Consider the following 21913-nt stretch of genomic DNA (forward strand, 5'->3'; position numbering starts at 1 on the left):
GAGGAAAGTGCAGTAGCCACTGCCACCGAATGCCGACCTGAAGGCCACCTCGCTGCTGCTGAGTCCAGCAGACAACTATGAAAACTTTAGGGTGCTTTTTATCTCCAGAAGTCTGTCAGCTCTTTGAGAGTAGTTTCTTATTTTTATGGCAGAAGAGACTAAAGGGCTTTTGTAATCATAGAGATTTAGTACCAGGGGTCTGGATAAGGCTTTTCTAAGGAAGGAGAAAGCCTCTTTAATTTCGATTCTGGGGTGTCAGCTGTAATGAGGGCTTAGGGAAGAAAGCATATTCTAGTATCTGTTATCAGCAGTAGCCAGCCACGTCCAAGAAAGCAAGCGTCTGTGACACTGGTAGGCTTTGGAACTTTAAGGATGGCTTCTCTTATAGAAAAGGACAAATGTCCTTCTCTTATAGATATTTCGTACCTGTGTTAGTCTCCTTGGCTGCCATAACAGAATACCACAGACTGGGTGGCTTGAACAACAGAAATTTATTTTCTCACCGTCCTGGAAGCTGGAAGCCTAAGATCAAGGTGCCATCAGGGTTGGTTTCTGGTGAGACTCCTCTTCCTGGCTTGCAGGTGGCTGCATTCTTGCTGTGTCCTCACCTGGCCTTTCCCCTGTGCATGAAGACAGAGAGCCGGTTCTGGTGTCCCTTCCTATTCTTAGAATGATACCAGTCTATCAGAGGGCTGTGCCCTTATGACCTCTTTTAACCCTAATTAACCTCCCTAAAGGCCCCATCTTCAGATACAGTCACATTGGGGGAGTTAGGGTTTCGACATGTGAAGTTTGGGTGCAGGATACAATTCAGTCCATAACAGTGCCCCAAATAATGGATCCATGTCAGGCGTAACTTTTATGTGTACAAGTGCAATGAATAAGGTTAAGGAATTCCTCCTTGCCCGTGAGTAAATACACAAAAGGATTGAAAGGCAAACAGAATAGGCTTTCAAGACGGAAGAAAAGGCAAAACAAAGATCTTCCTCTGTACTGTATTTTAAGCTGACATCATGACAAAGGGGACCTGGCTGGGGGAAATGGGAAAAGAAGGTAGTTGTACTACAACGTCTACCTATTAATGATCCTATAACAAATAGTAAACAGAATTTTTTACAGTGTTGTAAGGGGCTTTTAGTTGGGGTTATAATTTTTTTGCTTTGGGAAAGAAGTGGTGTGTTGCTCAGCCTCATGCTATAATGGGAATCCGGCGGTTTGGGAAGAAGCTTGATAGGGTTTAATTTAATTTTAACTGGCAAGGCAGATTTAATGAGCTTTCCTTCGTTGCTGTATTAAGACCAAAGGGTTGGAAGTATAGAATCAAGGATTTGTTTGACGGCGATTTCTGGAACAGGAAGCACAGAAGGTCCTGGGTTAAGGTCCTCAGTTAAGGTAGGCAGCATGGAAATTTTCCACCTAAGAGACACCTTAGGAATGTGTTCCATCTGTTTTACAGAAGGTGACATAATGTAGTTTACGGAGGTACTAATGATTTAGCAGATTAACAGGGAATGCAAAAAGCGTGCTGGTCAGATAGAGGCCCCAGAGAAATGTTTGTTCACAGGCTGAGAAATAAGAGACAGCATGACCTGATTAGAGCATTAGAGCATTAATAATCTGGGGTAATGCTGGAAAATATTTTGCCTTATTTTAGTGTCCTTAGACTGTGGTGCCATCTACCACGCAAGAGACGTAAGCAGTGGATTGGCCAGAGGCAGAAGGAGAGCACCCACATTACGCTAAGGATGGCGCCCGAGGCCCTCCTCCTGTGAGGAGATGGTGGCCGCAGAGGGTCTCTTTCCTCAGGTGGGCTCTCATCAGGACTTTGGACCTTGGACTATTAGAAACACTCATTTTGCCAGTGACTTTCCATGTTAACACAAGCCGGGTTTAGCCTAGTGCTTCTCAACTGGGGGTGATTTTGCCCCTTAGGGGGCATTTGGCAATGTCTGGAGACATTTTTGTTTGTCACAACTTGGGGGAAGGCACATCTAAGTGGGTAGAGGCCAGGGAGGGATGCTGTGAAGCGTCTTACAATGCACAGGACAGCCCTTCAAACAAAAGATTGTCCACCCAAAATGTTAGTCGTGCTGGAGTTCAGAAGTCTTGGGCTCGCCCATGGCTTTCAGTATAACTCTCCCAGCTTTTCTTGCTGCCTTTACCTTTTTGTTCTCTAAAATTTCTTGGCCTCTTTTGGGGGCCTCAAAACTTTTGATCTTGTAAATCAGCCTTACCTCAATTAAAAAAAAGTTATTTAATAAATGAAAAAAATAGCAGAGGGGGTAAAAAAAACCCTTTGATCTTTATGGCCATGAGTTGGGTTTTCGTAGATACCGGTGGAGTGATTTTCTAGTGTGAAAAGCGCAGTTAAAGGATTGTTTGCCAGCCACCAAAGGTGAGTGTAAGCTGTTCCCCGGTCTTTGGCCACAAACCAACCAGTATCCGGGCTCAGTCTTGGTGGCACTATTTATGCCTAAATATTTTAAAGTGACCTATTTTTAGTCTCACTATGTAGTCAGCCACCACTTTTCCTTGCTCTTGTGGATAGTTGTTAATTTTAGTTCAAGTCTGGACTCCTCAGGCATTCCTGCAGGGTAGCTCTGTCAGTTGGTTTTGGCTTGGTGATGGGCCTCTGGTCTTCTGCCAGGGAGGGAGGGACAGTGGCTGACTGTGTGGGGTGGGGGAAGGGATCTGGGGACCTGCTTTCAACCAAGCCTCCTGACTTCAGCCGCATCTTTGCCCTCACTCCCAGGGGGAGCTGGCACCAACTCCTAAGCCTATTGGCAATCTTGCAGTGCAGCTGGGGTTGCTTCTCATCTTTCCTCGCCACCACTTTAGTGGGAGTTAGTTTTCCAGGGACTGTAAAATCAGTTATCACCTGTCCGTCTGCTTTCTAGCTCTCAAATTTTAGTGGCTTTTCTCCTCTCCTTCTTTTTGTCTGTACTTGAAACAAACTCTTCTGCTGTTGTTTTTAGTGGGGTTGAGAGTGCTGGGGAAAGTGAGAGTAAAATTGATCTGTTTAATTCTCTCTTTACCTGAAAGTCCAGGTAGACTTCATTTTTACATATTGTTCTACCTCTTGCCTTTTACATTTAATGTAATATGGAGGTTTTTCTGTGTCTGCATATATAAATCATCTAGTTCTTGTAAAGGAATACTAACTGTTTCATTGTATAGATATACTATGATTTATTTAGCCACACCCCTGTTGAGGGACATTTTGTTTATGTTTGTTCTTTGTCTTTTCTGTTTTCTATCACAGGAGATGCTGTAATCATCTTTATGTCTACTATGCATCTTTGGTTACACATGTGTGTAGTGTCATGAATGAAAGTCAGACTGCCTGAATTTCTATCCTAACTCTGCCACTCAGTGACTCTTAAACCTTGGGCAAGTTACCTAACTTCTCTCAGTCCAGTTACATCATTCCTAAAGTGGGACTAATAGGATTATTATAGGATTAAAATCATAGGATTATTAAGAGGATGAAATGAGATGTGCTTAGAATGGTACCTGGAACATACATAGTATGTGCTCAATAAATGTTAGCCATTCTTATTTTTCCTTTAGAATAAATAACCAGAAGTGGAATTGCTAAGGTTAAAAAGTGTACATATTTCAAATTTTAATAAAAATTGTTGAAGGGTGCCGCCAAAAGCCTGCCCCAGTGTGTATTCCGAACACAGTACGTGAGAGTGCCTCCTTCTACTCTCTGTGTCACAGAAATGAAAACATCTCCGAGGTAATTGCTTTTTACCATTGTGCTCTGTTTATTTTGTAAAAAATGAAATATTTCTCTGTACCCATATTTTTATCAATATTGAGAAACTCAGAACTATGAGAGATAGATGTGTTTTCTTACAGAGGCCTGCTTTTCTCAGGTACTTTTTGAAATTGTTTGCCTCTAGTAGATGATCAAACTTTAATCTTTGCAAAATCAGAATGGTGTGAAATGCCATTTCAGTGTTTTAATTTGTACTTTTAAATTTATGAGTGAGGTTTGTCATCTTTTCAAGCTTTTCACTCAAATATGTTTTAGGAATGTGTACTGTTATCGTGTGTGTGTGAGCGCGCGCGCGCGTCTGTGTGTGTGAGCACTAATAGCAATTTAAGGTCCATAGCATTTAATTTAACTATTAGCTCTATTTTGATTCATATTGGGTGCTAATTGATTCTTGTTTATTAGTCTTATTTGTCCAACTAGACGTAAAGTTTTTGAGCAGGAATTGTTTGGTACTTTCTTATATCCCATGGTGCCTAGGGAGCACGTAGATTTAGTATTTAATATTAAACGGCTGTTTCAAAAATAAAGAAGTATGCTTTTTAGTTGTGGTGTTTTATTGTAATTATTTGTAAAATGAATTTTTTTGTGAGTAATGAATTTGTTTTGTAAAAATGACACGTTTATTACCGAAAATTCAGGTATTATAGAAAAATAAAAAGAGTAAGATAATCAACTTTCTAACACCTAAGGATAATCATCATTATTAACTTTAAGAGATTATAAATGTAGGCATATTTGGTTGAGTGGTTGGATGAATGGGCCACACAGAAAATTCTCTAAAAATGGAGTCACATTATATATACAATTAAAAAATAAATAATAGCAGAATTAATCCTACTTGAATTGACAGTTGAAATAAAACTGTAAGAGTTACTGAATTATCATTAACTTCCTCTAAGGTTAGGAAGAAAAATAATTTTAAAAATTGAGATTGAAGTCGGAGGGTTTTGTGACTAATTGTGTTTGTAATTTTTTTTTCTTTGGGTTATCTGTAATCAAATTTGTAACCAGATTTAGAGCTCTTGCCTTGCCTCATTTTAATTTTGACAAGACCTCAAGATCTTTCACTTGAGAATTTTAGTCCCTGATCTGGAAAATGGCCGGGACCAGTGCTTTTCATGCCATGTTAGAGAAAGCTCTAGGGCTCTGCAAAGGTGCTAGGTAGCTTCCTCATTTCTGCTTTTATCTATATCATATATTAAGATATTGTATAAAATTTTGTTCGGGAATAAAAAGTCTTGCTACCTAAAAAAATGTTTGAGAAGCATTGGGTATTATATATGCTAATAGTAGACTAGAAAAAAGGAAAACTTACATGGCATTGTTTACTTTTTTGTGTTTCAAAATTGCTGAAGCACTTATGTCTCTTTGTTTAGAAAGTGTAGCTGACTAGTTTATTTCTTTGATTTAGGTAGTAAACTACTGAGAATTACAGCGAATATGCTGACAGACCCTTATTTATACTGGATTTTGCTGGCACCACTGTTACGTGTACATGCCTGTGAAAGTTAGCACGATGACCGTGACAGTAAAAATTGCAAACGACACACTTATTAACTAAAATTGAAAGCTTTGAAAAATTACTGTGGGCTACTTCAGTGGTTCTCTCGTCATCACAGTAGCTGATACACCAGAAAACATTTGCCACTATGTTTACAGAGTGATAATTTACCAGCCCCCATGGTGGCCAGCTATAATTGAAAGGCTGGTTAAATTACTGCAGTTTTACCATCTGCTGCGTTGTGAAAGACTAATCGTTTGACAAATTTGTGGGCTTAAAATCGAAAGAAGTAAATTTTTAAAATATATATTTTTTACAGCCCTAGCGTTTAGAAAAGATTCCTTTTCATAACCCACATCAGTGGTTTCCGTTATTTGTGCAGATTGAGAAAAAATTTTACTAGTCTCAAGGCAAAGAAAAATCCTTGAAGTTTAGGCCACACTAAAATAAAATTATACTTTCTCTCTTCCCACCCCTAAACGGGCTGTGTTTTATGGCTAATGGATGTATTTAATGTTACCTTTAGTAACTGGGTACGTGCTGGCTTTTGTGAAAAGCCATGGTAGCCCCTGGTGATGCTGTTTTTTGTTTTTTTTAATATCGTGCCTCCCTGGGGAAATTAACTGCCTTGTCAGAGGATGGCATTATTTTAGGATCATTATCTTCAAGGGAGTTTTGTTCATGGCTGTGGGCCCCATTATTGTGTGGGAGGTTTTCAGAAAAATCTGATTGGTAGGCAGATGCCCTTATGGTAGAAAACAGTGATGAGCTTACATCTTATTGGCCAACGAGTGTGTGCTGAGACTTCTGGCACATCCTTACTAGGCCTTTACAGCCCTCTTTCCTCCGTTTACTTTTTTAATCATTGAGGGGCACTCGTCTTTTAGTCTAGAAGCGGGGTAGAGCTTCTCGTCACCCCCTTCATTCTGAATGCCCAGCAGCAGAGCAGAGTTAAAGGTGCTGTGGCAGTTTTCCTTATAGGGCCCAGCTTCCCAGGGCAGTGCAGTGTGGAAGCAGCACAGAGGTTGCCCAGGCAATTGAACCCCAGGGCCTGTGTCCAGATGCCTGTGTCCAAATCCCTGCTCCGTCTGTGTCATGTGGAGAAGTTACCTTGATCAGTCTCTGTTTCTCCATCTCAAAATGAGGGTAGTAATAGAACCTCCTCTACAGAGTGACAGTGAGAATTAAGTAAGACTTACGTGTAAAGCATTGAACACAGTGTCTGGCACTTAGCAAGTGTTTGGCAGATGTTGCTGTGTACAGCATCCAAATCACGGCCGTCCTTCCTGTCGCATTCCTGTTGAGTGAGGTGGCCAAACGCAAGCACACATCTGGGCAAACACTTCTTGACGCACCCACTGTCCTCTGCTTAGGATGATGCCGAAGGACTTCCTTATGGTGAGAGGAGATTTCAAGTGACTGTGGCCTGATTTCTACCAAATTGCTTGGTTACGGTGTAGCAGACATTATAGAACAATTTAGGGCATGTACTTTCCCATCCTTTTATTCTTTGTTTGCCTTTGTATATATAGCATGTTGATTGTTGATGTACATCACCCAGATGTACCAAGGGATTTTTTTTTTTCTGTTTTGAGGACTTATTGAAAGAAATTTGATTTATGTAAGACTTCTTCTCCCACCTCCACTGCCAGTTGTTGTCAATTTGTAAATTTGCTTTATGCTTTTCTGATAACATTTACACTGCTTGGGGGAAAATAGCTAAACCCATGGAGAAATAACAAAAATCTACCACTGTGCATAATTTTAAGGATATCACTTGTTTTTAGTTGTGTCGTTAGCAGCCTTTTGTCTTATTGAACATGATACACTGAATGTTGTGCCTTTGGAATTACATGTGACCGGGAGCTGGTGGTCGTCCCACGCCCACCCCACTGTGGCTGTGGATCAGAAGAGCTGTTGAGCTCGTATTCGAAGCACGCAGCCTTGCATTTCGTGACAAAAGCTAGCATCCTTCCCAAGTGGCAAGACTAAAACTTTAGCTCTAGAATTTTATGACACGTCAAATCCTAATGATGATATGATATAATAATAGAGCATAGCATATATACTACAAGCATGCCCCATTTCATTGCACTTTGCAGATATAGTTTTTTTTTTTTTTTGCAAATTGAAGGTTCGTGGTAGCCTTGCCTCAAACAAGTTATCGGTGCCATTTTCCAACGTTTGCCCACTTCATGTCTCTTTGTCACATTTTGGCGATTCTTGGACTATTTCAAACCCACCACCAGCAAAAAAGATTATGACTTGCTGAAGGCTGAGATGATGGTTGGCATTTTTTATCAATAAAGTATTTTAAAATTACAGTATGTACCTTTTTTAAGACGTAATGCTATTATTACACACTTATTAGACCACAGGATAGTGTAAACATAACTTTTATAGGCACTGGGGAATCAAAAAATTCACGTGACTCACTTTGTTGTGATATTTGCTTCATTGTGGAGGTCCGTCAGTAGGGCGCTGGTTGACTAAATTATGGTGTGTCTATACAATGGAATGCTATGCAGCCATTTAAAAAATTAAGAAACTTCATGTAGAATGAAGTCTGAGGTATATGCTAAGAGAAGAAAGTAAAATATAGAAGTATGCATATAGTATGCTACCATTTGTGTCAGAAAAAGGGGAAAAGGGAAAAAAAAAAAGGGGGGGGAAAGGGATAGTTAAATGTATTTGCCCATGTGAGTTGTGTCTCTGGAAATGATGTACGAGAACCGGTCACACCGCTGTCTCCGGAGTGAACAAAAGGAGGGCCGGAATACAGGAATATCAGAGAGACTTTGCAAAGAAGACCTTTTTAGATCTGTGAATTTTTAACCATGGGAATTTACCTACATAGTGAATGCATTTTCAATTAAAAAGAGAGAACACCTTTCAGGTTACATAAAAAGATGTGTCCAAATTATCATACTTTACAGGTCGTAATTGTCAGATAATGTTTTCTTTGCTGTCTAGCCGCAGATACCCTAACTATCTGTCTCAAATAGGGTTATTTACTAAATTTCCTAGTACTGAATTATTCCTAGAATAATCCCTATGGGAGGTTCTTTTAATGTCTTGCTATCTGTTTTATATTTTTTAATTTCAATTAATATTCAAAACTGAGATCCGCTTGTAGTGGATATTTTGTTTATTGGTCATCTTTGACATGTTTTGATAAGGAATATTACTGAGACTATAAAAGAATTGGGAAGATTTCTTTTCCCTTTTTTCTTCTCCCTTGCTTCTCAAGGTGGACATGCTGAGTTGAACTTTTCTCGATATTTTTCCATGGAAATAATTGTAGTTTTATTCACAGGAAGAAGAAGGAAATACATGCAAAACACAAAAAACTTCCTGGCTTCAAGATTGTGTTTTATCCTTATCTCCAACCAATGATCTTATGGTTATAACTCGGGAGCAAAAAGCTGTATTTCTAGTGCGTAAGTACTCTGTAATTTTCATTTATTTTAATGCATAGAATAGAAAATGGATTAGGCAGAAAGAAACAGTTTTACTTCTCTCGTATGCATTATATGGTGGCATTCCATAGTTTGATACGTTATGTAACACTTTTGATTCTCTTTCTTTTTATTTCTCTCTCTCTCTTTTCCCCTTTCTTTTTCCTTTCTTTTCTGTTTCTTTCCTCTCTTTTTCTTTCTTGGCTGTAGATACTGTAGCTGTCTCTCTGTGGCATTTCAGAGGCAGTACTGGGCATTGCCCAGTTCTTGCAAGGGGCAGTCAGAGCTACAAAGGGCACTGACTGCTTCTTAGTAATAATGTGAGTCAAGTGACTTTCAACTCTAATTTGAAAACTCACAGTGTTGTAGTTTCCTGTTTGGGGCATAAGTTTTCAGCTTATAATTTTTGTTGAAGATTAAATTTAAAGTTTGGGTATATATAGAATGTGGAAAACCTCACTGATCAAAATAAGATCTTATATTAAATGGATGTGGAATGGTCTTATAAAGCAGATTTGCCCTCCAGTAGCATAAATCTAATAGAAAAATTTTCTCTGCCAACTAAAGATAAAAAGTAGTTTTATAAATAAGAAAGGTGGGGTGATACATAAGAATTAATAACTTTATTATATGGATTGAATTGGAGGAAAGAGACTGAAGAGAGAGTTTTATATAAATCTTATAAAAATTTTTAAACATTATCTTATATTTACCTAGAAAAAGACCCAAATCAATTAATATAGAACTATTCAATTCTGTACTCATCATTCTAAAGGGAAAGAGTGAAATTTATAAATTCTGTTTTAGTATACTATAGTTAAAGGAGTTATTTTGTGTGATAACTTAATTTTTTCTCAGCAAAATGGAAACATAGTGATAAAGGGAAGGAAGAAATGCAGTTTGCTGTTGGTTGGAGTGGTTCTTTAGGTGTCGAAGAAGGGTAGGTACCAGTTCATTTTTTTTGTCTCTCTGTGTGTTAAATGTATATGTGAAATTGTTTGACTTGTATGTGAATCTATTAAGAAGTTTCATTGTTTGGAATGTTTAGTAAATGTATATTCTTTGCAGCTTTAGAAGTTGTAGAGCATGATTTGACCAGTAAATTTTAATTTTATTAACCATGTGATTACTTAAAAAAAAAAAAAAAAGACCTCCTGTTTGGAGAGACTTTAAAGGAGAATTCAGAGAGAATCCCATAACATCCTGCCTACATTTTGTCTTTTCCTCAGCTCTTCATTAATTTTATTCAGCTAAAAAGTCAAGGGCAGCCCTTGTCTTCTCTGCTTTGCCAGCATTGGGCTTGTACTTAAAGGGGACAGTGCTACATTAATTCTTAAAACTCATAAATACTTCAGAAATGCAAACTGGTAAATTCAAGTTTCCTACTGATCCAGTAAGAGTTTTTTTTTTTTTTAATTTATTTAATTTTATTTATTTATTCTTGGGTGCGTTGGGTCTTCATTGCTGCCTGTGGGCTTTCTCTAGTTGTGGTGAGCGGGGGCTACTCATTGCGATGGCTTCACTTGTTGTGGAGCATGGGCTCTGGGTGTGCGGGCTTCAGTAGTTGTGGAACGTGGACTCAGTAGTCGTGGCTCGCAGGCTGTAGAACGTAGGCTGTTTAGTTGTGGCACATGGGCTTAGTTGCTCTGCGGCATGTGGGATCTTCCTGGACCAGGGCTCGAACCTGTGTCCCCTGCATTGGCAGGCAGATTCTTAACCACTGTGACACCAGGGAAGTCCCAGTAAGAGTTTTAAAACCAGATCTCTAGCATGGTTCCATGATGGAGCTGCTAGCCTGGAACCTGCAGCCAAAACCTGTTTTCAGTTAAATTTTTATGACTGAAAGTTACCTGGTCGGAATGAATAAGATTCTTCAGACTTTGAATTCAGATTAAGACAACCAAGTAGAAATCCATAGTACATGCCTGACACTCTGTAGATACTCAATGAATTGTTTTCTACTTTTATCAAAATAAATAATATTTCTCCTTAAGTCATTTAGTCTAAGCATTTTGAAGACATTTAATTTCTCTCCGAAATGCAAAGCAAACATAATGGTTCAATTACTTTAGAGACGACAAACAAAGAAAAAGGTTAATTTTGTTTGGTGATTATCTGGTTTGATGTATGTGGAAGAGGGTTTATATTTTGTTGAATAAGCTGGTGATGGTCCTGAGGTTTTACACGTTAAATGAAAGTCAGTAAGAGTTATTTTAATTTTGAGGCTTGTGTCTGAGTGCGAGACAAATTTTTCAAGTCTATGTGTCAGGAAAAAATAATCTTTTAGGGACCATCCAGCCTAGCAGATGCGTAGAAATAGGTTATCAGAAGCAAGTTTTGCAAAATATAAAAGAAGAAGCCAGCCAATTGAAGTACAGTAAGTCTCTAGATTAACGTACTCAGCAGAAATGCAGCTTGCCTGTAATGTAATTGCCAGTTCCTCCCATTCCTCCCACCCTCTGCCCAAGTTCTTAGCTGATGCGGAGGAGAGGGGAACAGTAGGAAATGACTGCTTGGTGATCATTTGATGTTTTCTCAGTTTTGTGCATAATCAGTCATGTACAGTAAAGGTGTGCTTTCTTTACTTTTGTGCTTTTCATGACAATACAGAGTGTTTTTTATTAACTACAAGTGAATGTGACATTACCTTTTATGTGAATGGATTTTATGACCCTACTTGTGGGGGCAGTTTTACTGTTTTTTTATGTAGGCATTGGATACAACTGATCCGAAGAGCTCGTCTTCCACTTATTACCCTTTAACATCCCATTATAGAGCTTTCAAAGTAATTGATCGATTCATTAGGTAAGCATATGCTTTTGTTTTTGTTTCTAGGGAATGTGTAACCAGTGCTCTGTGTATCCCACTAGCAAGCCAGAAGAGGTAAGGATGAATGAGTCATTTGTTTTCTTTGCTTTGATTTATGAGCGCTTAAGATCGTCACTTTTGTTTGTAACAGGAGTTCCACTGGACGACCAGACTGGACCTGCATTGTGGTGGGCTTTACTTCGGGTTACGTACGCTTCTACACAGAGGTGAGTTGAGTGCTGTGCGGTTCCGAGATAACAGCTGACTGGTAACCCATCCCCATCACACTCACTTGTGACTCATGACCACCTGCCCCTTGGGACTGTGTATTTGATACTTTATGGGGTGGAATGCTGGAACAGGGGGAGCAGTGGTGGTAGAAAGTTCTGATAGGAGCTATAGAGAAGAGAAGCCATATGCTGCAAACAGACTACCAGGCATCTGCGGAAGGCCCGTTGGGGGAATGATGCTCTCCGGCCGTACCTGTTCCGGTATATTGGTGAGAAAACAAGCAGGGCTTATCTCTGTGCTTCCTCCTAGAGTGGCGTGCTCTTGCTCTCACAGCTCCTGAACGAGGACCCAGTGCTACAGCTCAAGTGCAGGACCTATGAAATCCCACGACATCCCGGCGTGACGGAGCAGGTAGCATAAGAGATTGTGTCCAGAGGAGTAGTGGCTTTACTTTGAAGTCGTTTCTTCCCTCTTTCATTGGGTGGAAACTTTAAGAATCTTCTTGTGGCACAGTTAGCTGTGCTATCATATTCTAAATAGAAATATAAGCTACTCACAGCTGAGTAAAGAATACCAGTCTTGCTTTTACTTACTTAATGAAATATTGTATGCTTTGCTCTATAATGAAATAAAACACTTAAGTCAGAAGATAAAAAGTTTTCTCATTTTTAGAATTTAATAGTGACTTAAGGTACAAAATGGTATTTTGTAACTTTATATCTTTTTTATTTGAACTTAGGTGTCAAAATTATATAGAGAGTAAAAGAAAAAAGTTCTAGCTGTATTATTAATAGTGCTACCACATTGCACTAACCTGTTTCTCAGAAACGGGGTTATTAAATTTTTATTTACTTTGGAAAATATTTTATATTCATTGAAGATTTTGATAGAGAAAATAATACTGTTGAGTGTCTAAGGCTGTCCACAGTTTTCACTTCTTCCTGGTGCTGTGTGAGATTTTCATTGTCTCACAGTCAAAAAGTAATTGTAGAGCCACATAAACTGATACACTCTTAGCACATCTTGTTTGGTACCCTGTCAAAACTATATAATATGCCTTCTTTCTTTGTGCTATCCTGCTTCCAGAAGATTTGAAGTAAACAAATCTTCAAATTTGACTATGTGGACTTAAATTGTGCGATAGATGGACTGGAGCTCTAGAAGAAACTTAACTAGTAAGAGAGACTAGACTAATACCTATTAATACCTATGAATGAGTTAATCAGTAATATTAAACAATACCTTATTATTTGCTAGTTTTTATGAACAGAATAACTTCCGTGCACGTTTAGAGAAGAGGGAGCTCAATTAGGACTAGGACAAAAAAGGAAAATTTCATTGAGGGGGTGAAGTTTGAATTAAGCCTTGAAAATGGGTATTGAACTTAATTAGTGAGAAAAGAAGGGAAAGTATTTTAGGTAGTCAGGAGAAAAATGAAGGAAGATTCAAACACAGGACTATGTATGAGACAACAAAGAAACCTATGTTAGAAACTAATGAGAAATTGTTGAATAGGCTGAGTGGCCAAATTTTTCATAAATTTGAAAGCCAAGTGAAAATCGGAATTGATTCAGGAGATTTAGAAGCTACTAAAGATTTATGAGGAGGAAGGGATGTAATCAAAGGGATCTTGAAGGACTCTTTCTTCAGGATGAATTGGACTTGTGAGAGCCTGGAATCAGGGAGGCTAGTTATCTGGTTTTTTAAGTTATCTGTAATAGTTGTACGGTGCTGGGAGCCAGGACTGCAATGGCTGTGGAAAGAGAAAGGACTAGTACAAAAATCATTTTGGAGGAACATTTGACAGGACTGGTTATCGTATTGAGATGTTGAATTTTAAAAAGAAAAATGAGTTGGCTCCAAGATCTCCATCCTAAGGTGTGCCATTGACAAAGTTGGAAGAAGGGACTGCTTTGGCAGTAAACAAAGGTTATTAAATTTGGATTTGGACGTGTTGAGTTTTAGGTGATGGTAGGAAATAAAATGAAAATACCATCATGCCTGTAGTGATACAGAACTACCATATAGACACAAAGACTAGATTGAAGACGATGGTTGAAGTCATAGGTAGTGAATGAATTCTTCCGGATAAAGGTTATAGGAAAATAAAACTGAAGCCTGAAGACTTAAGTCTTATAATATTCATTGTAAGGAGACAGGAGAAAATGGAACTATTGAAGGAAACAAGAAAGAAGCTGTTGGAAATCCAAGAGGATACTTTTTTTTTTTTTTTTTTTTTTACAAATTCTCTGGAAGATGAAGGTTCTTCAAACACTTTAAACTTGGTTATGTCTATAATAATCTTTTTTTAGAGCTGGCAGGAAAATATAACTCACATTTAAATATTTGTTTGCTCTTTGCGTTTGTGAGTCAAGAAAATCCTTCAGTTGAAAAATAACTCTTATTAAACATGCGGAGAGAAGCCTTTGTCGTTACCCTGCATTCTACACAGCATCTCTGGATCTGATACATCAGTTTATAGATCAAAAATATCTATTTGCTGCTTCTTCAGTATACTCCTAGGTCTATTAAAGATCACAGGAGCAGATTTCCTGTAATTCAGTTCTGGGGGCAGTGAGTGTAGTAGGTGTGATGGCTTATCATTGTCGGAGAAGATTCCAAACGTTTTTCTGGAATGTCAAAGAAACTTCTTCCGTGGTTTCTGCATAAAGATCTCTGTCATTTAGCATAATTTCTGCTGCTGTTGGACCACTGGTGTTTGTATGAGTGTCTTCTTTAGGAAGGCGGTCTCGTTTTGGAGATAACTGACGAGCTGGTGATTAGTTCCTCCGAGTCGGGGGCTCTCTCCCCGCTGCTACGCTCAGTGGACTGTGTAAGCGTAGCCTTGTGAACTTGTTATGTGAGCCCACACCCCAGCTCCCTCGTCCCGTGCTTCCCACCCCTTGTGGCCCACAAATGTCTTTTAAACATGGAAACACCCCAACAGTCCAGTAGAAAAAGGGGCAAGGCAATTCTCAAAAGAAGAAATATAATTGGTCTAAAGCATATGATAAAAATTTGAACCTTATTAATAATCTAAGGACTATAAGCAACTACATTTGGATAATTTTTCGCCTTTCAGATTGGCAAAGATGATTAACAAAAGTTGGTGACAATATGGAAAAACAGACACTGTCATGTATTGTTGATAGAAGTAAAAATTGATAGGTACTTTGTTGAGACAGTTTAATAACACAAATGAAAACAGACCCCCTTGAAGGAATTTACACCAAAGTGATGTGAAAAGATATATACAGAAGAATGTTTATTGCAGTGATGTTTATAATAATGAAAATATTTAATTCATTCACAAATATTTATTTACTGCCTATTATGTGCCCAGCCCAGTTCTAACCACTGAGAATCCATTGGTGAACGAGACATGCACAGTTTCTGCTTTCGTGGGGCCTGCAGTTTGGGGATGGTGGAGGGAAACCAACGATGAATAACTAGGGATTCCAAGACGATTCCAGCCTCTGATAGGTGCCGTGAGGGAAGTAATCATGTTGATGAGAGTGTCCTGAGATGAGGGAATGGAGACGATGTTTGAGACAGAGGCTCAGGAGTAGCCTCTCAGAGCAACTACATTTGAGCCAAGACCTGAACAATCAGAAGAATTAGGCAGGCAAAGACCCGGGAGGTGAAGGTCCAGGCACACGGAAAGTACTGAGGTGATAATGGCCTTCGTGTTCAAGGAGCCAGGGCAGAGAGGTGAGATGAGGTTAGAGACAGGGGCCGCATCTTGTAGCATGGTTAGAGTTCGGGTTTATTCTAAGTGCAGAAGGGAGCCATTGGAGAGATTTAATCAGGAGAGTGGTTCCATCGGCTGAGTCTCAGGGAGATCATGCTGTCTGTGGAGCATGGGTGGTGGAGAGCAAAGGCAGAAGCAGGAGGCCAAACTAAATGTCCATCAGTAAGAACTGGTTAACGGAATTTTGGTTCATACAATGAAATACAGCATCTCCACAACAAAAAATGATTTGCTCGCTTATTGAAATGGAAGAATATAATGGACGTATTATTGAGTAATGAAAAACATGTTATAGAATAGTTTTAGAATACCAAAAACATGTTATATGGTATAGTCTCATACAAAAGTGTGCGATTATATGTGACACTATATACTGATGTATGTCAGGGATTTCAGGTGAGTTTCCTTTTTCTCTTCTTTTTACTTTTATGTGTTGTTTTTAATCCATACAGTGACTATATTTCATTTTTATGAAACTTGTACATTTTTTTGGTTACTCCCACCATCTATCCCGAAAACGTTATTCACCATGTACAAAGGCTCATATTTGAGAAGAATGTTAAGTCCTTGGCCAAAAGGCATTCTGAAATTGTCTATTTTTACTGTTCCTCTGCCTGATATTGTTTTGTGTGTTGGGTGTTTGACAGTTGTTTAGTTATAGTATTTTAAAATTTTACATTAATAATGACATTCAGCTATAATAGAAAAATAGATATGCTTATCTGGCAATAATGAAAATTTATTATTTTCTTCTTTCTTATTCCTTTAATAGAATGAAGAGTTGAGTATCTTATATCCAGCTGCCATCGTGACTATTGATGGATTTAGCCTTTTTCAGTCTCTTCGTGCTTGTCGAAATCAGGTGGCCAAAGGTAATTTTGGCCAAGAAATAGCTAACTTCTGGTGATGTTTGTCTTATTTAACTTAATCTACTTAGAGAATTAAATATGTCTTCTAAATTAAAAAGGCCTTCTGAACTAGATTTAAAAGGGAAAAAAAACGGTTACTGTAGAAATGGGAGTGCATTGCTGGGTAGATTGCTCAGTAAGATAAAGGCCAGGACTAGAACATCAACTCTCTTTACATGTTGCCAGTTGAACTGCAGGCTTTATTTACTGATTCAGCAATATGTCTTGGCCAGTTAAGAGAGAGATTCAACACTGGGGTGGAGAATTTAGTTGCATCTAGCTGAGAAACCAGATTTCTCACTAGATGGGCAGCTATTTGGGCCAGCATACTAAAACCTTGTGAATTCTCACTGAGGGTAAAGATAGCATAAAGTTTGCAGGGGGCATTTCCCTCACAGGAGGTAGGACCCAATAGAAGTCAACATCAGCTGCTTTCTGCTAACTTGAAACACTTCTGAACAGAGAAAAGTTAGAGACCTAAATATAATCTACATAGGCAGCTACATCATTTCCAGACTTTGGCATGAAAAGTGCACAAATAATCAAGAATTCTTAATCTTTACTACCCCTCGTTTACATTCTGATGCTATTATGTCTTTAGAAGAGGATATTGGTTTTCATCAAATTCAAGATGCCATTGATTATAAGGTGCACTATTATTTTCTGTTTCACTAAGAAGTAAAAATGTTGCCAGTGAGAGCCACACCGTTGATTTTAAGATTCCGGTTTTAGAGATGTTAAAATCATGGGAACAAAAAGGCTTAAAAGCAATGAAAATACCAGTGTTGGTGCTGACTTTCCCCATTTTCTTCTGGGTTTGGATAAAGGAGCCTAATGGTCCTAAAAAGAGCAAACAAAGTTTAACTCTTAAATGATTTAGACCGCTCCCTGAAAGAAGAGTTTAATTAAGATGTGTTATCTAATTCATAAAGATTGTTCATAAATCCAGAACTAAACTATAAGACACAAAAGAAACAATTTCTTCTAAGGAAAGAATGCAGCATCTTACATTGCAATAGAAAAATCTTCACTGTCCTTTTAGCAGATTGTAACATTCTTGGTTATATCGCTCTTTAATAGTACATGCTTTTCTGTAAAGTCAAAATTTGTTTGAATTTTTATACCTATTTTCATAATCTTTTAAATTATTTAAATTTAGCCCACCGTAAGTTTCAATATCCTTGTTATCTTGGAGACATAATAGTTACCGTTAATGTATGTGCCCAAAGAGACTGGCCATTTTCTGTAGATAAAAATTCTGTCCATAAAATAAACTAGAAATAGACAATTGTGTTTTAATTGGTATCGTCAGCCGTTTCATTTTTACTATGTTTGAACTTCCGTTTATTTTGTCATGTATGAGTCCATAAAGCCATTTTATCTCCTAGGAAGTAAGTAAGTAAGCCACTTTGTGCCCTCTTATTTATTTTAAGTTGCTCTAAAAATAATTCTGATTACTTAGCTGCAGACTGTTGTGACTTTTATTTCACAATATAGGAAAACTCTCTTCTTGGCCTTACTCTCAAATCTGGAGTGCTAGGAGGATTACATTTTTCCTTTATCAGGGTACTTCTGCTTCCAGAATAAACAACCAGAATCCAGCCGTTTTCTAATAATGTAGCATGAGAATGTACTGATGACTGGGGCCTTGGGCATGAACCTGTGGCAAGAGCTGGAACTGTTGCTTTTCTTTTCATTATTCACTCCCTAGGTGGAAATGCTGAGGTCAGTGATTGGCATTGCATTCATTTTTCTGGCAGTGCTATCACTGTTAGCATATCTTTCTGTCAAGCCTGGCCTCAGTTACTTGCATTCAAGACCCTTCTATGATGTGTCCTTTGCTGGGCATACCGTCAGGTTTCGCTAAGGCACTGGTTGCTGTTTCCAGGATTTTATTCACTGTCTTACTCAAGGGGGAGAAATTAGTTACTTGGCTTCTACTGCAGTTGGAATTCACCTTGATTTTTAGTGGTGGTCTAGAATTTTTAATAGTCTTCTCTAATTCCTTGAGTGTTCCAAAATCTCTTATGACAGCCAGCTTAGTCTTTTAATGTTTGCATTTTATGTGCATTGTATTGGTGTGAATAAATCTCACTGTATGTGTAGTTTACATTACTTTGCCTCATTATTTTTAGCTGAAATTTTCGAATTATAAACCAAGTTATTCTTGATGATTTTTTGGTAAAACTTCATTTTCTCCATTATATTTAAGTTTGGATTGTCTAATTTTTATCTTTGACAGCTGCAGCGTCAGGCAATGAGAACATACAGCCACCACCGTTAGCTTATAAGAAATGGGGTCTACAAGATATTGACACAATTATCGATCATGCTAGTATTGGTAAGCCTGACTAGTTCCAATTCTTTTGGAATTTACTTTGTATACTTTTTGATTGAACTGTCTCATTTATTGGAAATGTAGATTTATTCTCATGTGAAAAGAATATGCATTGGAAGGTAGTTCAGACGTAGAGATTATCAGAGGTTTAATGTCTTTAAGAAATGGTAGCAGTTTTAGCAATTATGCCCCCAGCAGCAGTACTGTACAGTTTTAAGTCACCCACTATTTGACTTGTTTTTATACAGATGTGTTTAATTCATATAATTACCAGATAGATCAGTCTTCTACACATGTAACTTGTAGACCAGCAAAATATAGAGAAAATATAGAGAAAAGCAGATTTTTTTCTTGCAGCTAGTATTTGAAGGCATACTGTCTTAGGTATCGGGAATGTGGAGGTGGAAGGACGTGGGTCTCTGCTGTCAGGAAGCATGAGGCTAGTTGGGAGAAACATGTGCAAACAATACGGTGCCACAGCATGATGGGTGTCATAGTGACAAGTGGACCGGCTGTAGTGGGAGCAGAGGAGAAGCCCCCAGCACCAAGGGAATCAGGGAGCAGGAGGTTGACTTCAATCTGAGATGGAAAGAATGAGTAGGACTTGACCAAGAGAACGAGCGTGGGTGAGGCACTCTAGCCAACAGGTACTAGGCCTGGGGTGGAAGTGCCTTGTGTGCAGGAAAAAACAATGAAGACTGGCCCAAGCGAGGCCAGTCTGTAACTAGGAGTCAGATTCTGAAGGACTAGTATACTATGCGGAGGAACTTATATCTTTCTCCTCACCACGTTGAGAGTCATTGAAGAATTCTGCACAAGAGAATGGTATCATCACTTAGCCTGTTGGAAAAATCACTTTGGTGGAAGTTTAGAGGTTGCAATGTAGGGGTCAAGACTAGAAACTAGGTGCAGTAAGGAAGCTATAATAATCTTGGTGAGAAGTAATGGGCATCTAAATTAAGAGTAGAAATGGGTGTGGAGAAGAAGGAAATGCTATTTTAAAACACATACCTATTTTTTTCTGTTTAATAGTATAGTATATGCTTGTTAAAATTTTCACATAGTACATAAAAATATAAAGAAAAAAGGAAAAAAAAAATCCCTCTAAATCCTACCGTCTAGAGATACTCACCATTGGCTTTGTGGTAAACATCCTTACGGACGTGTGTAAGTGCAAGTGTAATATGTGCATGGTTAGGCAGAGATATGTCTTCATAAAAGGATTCTATCATGACAACTACATTGTAGCCCTTTTCCAATCAACATATTACAAAGAGGCTTTCACCACAGTTTTGCTAAATATACATTTTCTCAGAGTCCTAGTAGAAGACAGATGGCATCCTTGAAATAGGATAATTGAAAGAGGTTTTATTTGCAGAGAAACTACTTATACAGATGTTGTATAGGAGGACCACAAAGGATAGTACAGCGTCTTGCGGGCTGATCAGCAGTGCAGCTATTAACCACTCCTAGGCCTAAATTCTGCTCATTGGAGATAATGAGTCGAATCAGCGCCTTAAGAGCAGGATGGCTTTTGGCCAGTGGTCACAAGGAAATAGATATCCTGTCTTCGTTCTCCTTTCTGTCTTTGATGTCCTGGTGAGACTTCCCATTGTCTGAACCCAACGTGAAGTCTGGGCTAATAATATGCACATTGGCTCCTGGGGCCAGCAGGGAGAGAAGGAAGGAGTGTGAATCCAGAGGGGGGGAACAGAAGATACCTGACGTGCAGATTATCTCTGTGTGTTGTTGCATTTCTGGTACAGAATACAGGTAGACCTTGTTTTATTTTGCGTTGCTTTATTGCGTGTCACAGATACTGCTTTTTTACAAACCCTGTGGAGCAGGTCTGTTGGTGCCGTTTTTCCAAAAGGATTTGCTCACTTCGTGTCTCTGTGTCATATTTTGGTAATTCTTGAAATATTTCAACCCCTCTACCAGCAAAAAGAACACGAGTCGCTGAAGGCTCAGATGATGGTTAGCAATTTTTAGCAATAAAGTGTTTTTAAATTAAGGTAAGTATGTTTTGTTTTGTTTTGTTTTTTTGCGGTATGCGGGCCTCTCACTGTTGTGGCCTCTCCCGTTGATGCGCAGGCTCAGCGGCCATGGCTTACAGGCCCAGCCGGTCCACGGCATGTGGGATCCTCCCGGATCGGGGCACGAACCCATGTCCCCTGCATCGGCAGGCGGACTCTCAAGCACTGCGCCACCAGGGAAGCCCAGTATGTTGTTTTTTTAGACATCATACTGTTGCACACTTAACAGACTGCAATATAGTGTAACCATAATTTTTACTTGCACTGGGAAACCAGAATATTCATTGACTCACTTTGCTGTGATATTTCCTTTATTTCAGTGGTCTGGAATTGAACCTGCAATATTTCCGAGGTCTGCCTATAATCTGTAATAAGCACCTTGTTGGTAGACATTCGTTTGTCTTTACTTTTTGCTAACCTAAAAATGTGCGAAATTCCAAAGTGTTGAGTTCAGTTCAGGGTGACTTCCTTGTTCTGTTAATTAAACTTTGGAACATTGAGACAGGCTAGGAGAAATGATTGGATAGAAAATATTATTCTATTCATTTATCTCCCAGCCTACAAAATGAAAAAAGAAAAGGTGCCATGAGCTTTATTCTGTGTACATCTTTATGTAGAGGTCAGAAATGAATGAATACCTGTTACATCCCCAGGCACTAATATTGGTGCTAGAAATACAAGGCAGACAGTACCCCTGCCCTGATGAAGCTTACGTCCTGGTGATGGGGAGACAAAAAATAAACAATTAAACCAAATGAATAAATAGGGTAATAACGAAATGTTAGTAAGCATCAAGAAGAAAATAAGCAGAGGGTTATGACAGAAGTAAAGGAAGAGGGGACTCTGGGTAGACTGGTGAGCAAAGCCCTCTTCTGAGACATGCAGGATGGGAAGAAGCCGAGATAGGGGCCCGGGGTGGAGAGAGATGGAAGACTGGAGGCTTAAAGAAACAGAAGGGAGGTTGATGTGACTTGATTGTACAGTGAGGGGGAAATGGGACCAGGTAAGGTTGGAGATGTAGACTGGGGTCAGATCACATAGGGGTGAGAAGTTCGGGTTTTATTCTAAATGCAGTGGACGTCATTGATGGAGTCTAAG

At 38.8% G+C, this 21913-nt stretch overlaps 1 protein-coding gene and 1 non-coding gene across 2 annotated transcripts in view; both read left to right on the forward strand.

Annotated features, from left to right (window-relative positions):
- The window catches only part of RAB3GAP2 (RAB3 GTPase activating non-catalytic protein subunit 2), an 84340-nt gene that overhangs the window by 19948 nt on the left and 42479 nt on the right, over window positions 1-21913 (forward strand). The window contains exons 3-9 of the mRNA XM_065885903.1: window positions 8602-8725; window positions 9602-9683; window positions 11579-11626; window positions 11703-11778; window positions 12092-12193; window positions 16306-16405; window positions 18684-18782. Coding sequence (XP_065741975.1) covers window positions 8602-8725; window positions 9602-9683; window positions 11579-11626; window positions 11703-11778; window positions 12092-12193; window positions 16306-16405; window positions 18684-18782 — 631 coding nt within the window. The remainder of the gene's footprint in view (window positions 1-8601; window positions 8726-9601; window positions 9684-11578; window positions 11627-11702; window positions 11779-12091; window positions 12194-16305; window positions 16406-18683; window positions 18783-21913) is intronic.
- LOC136140927 (small nucleolar RNA SNORA36 family) lies at window positions 21250-21381 on the forward strand. Its single transcript, XR_010657684.1, has one exon. It is a non-coding gene; the product is annotated as a small nucleolar RNA SNORA36 family (small nucleolar RNA).

The sequence above is a fragment of the Phocoena phocoena genome, chromosome 1 (genome assembly GCF_963924675.1).
Source record: "Phocoena phocoena chromosome 1, mPhoPho1.1, whole genome shotgun sequence".
NCBI classification, from domain to species: domain Eukaryota; kingdom Metazoa; phylum Chordata; class Mammalia; order Artiodactyla; family Phocoenidae; genus Phocoena; species Phocoena phocoena.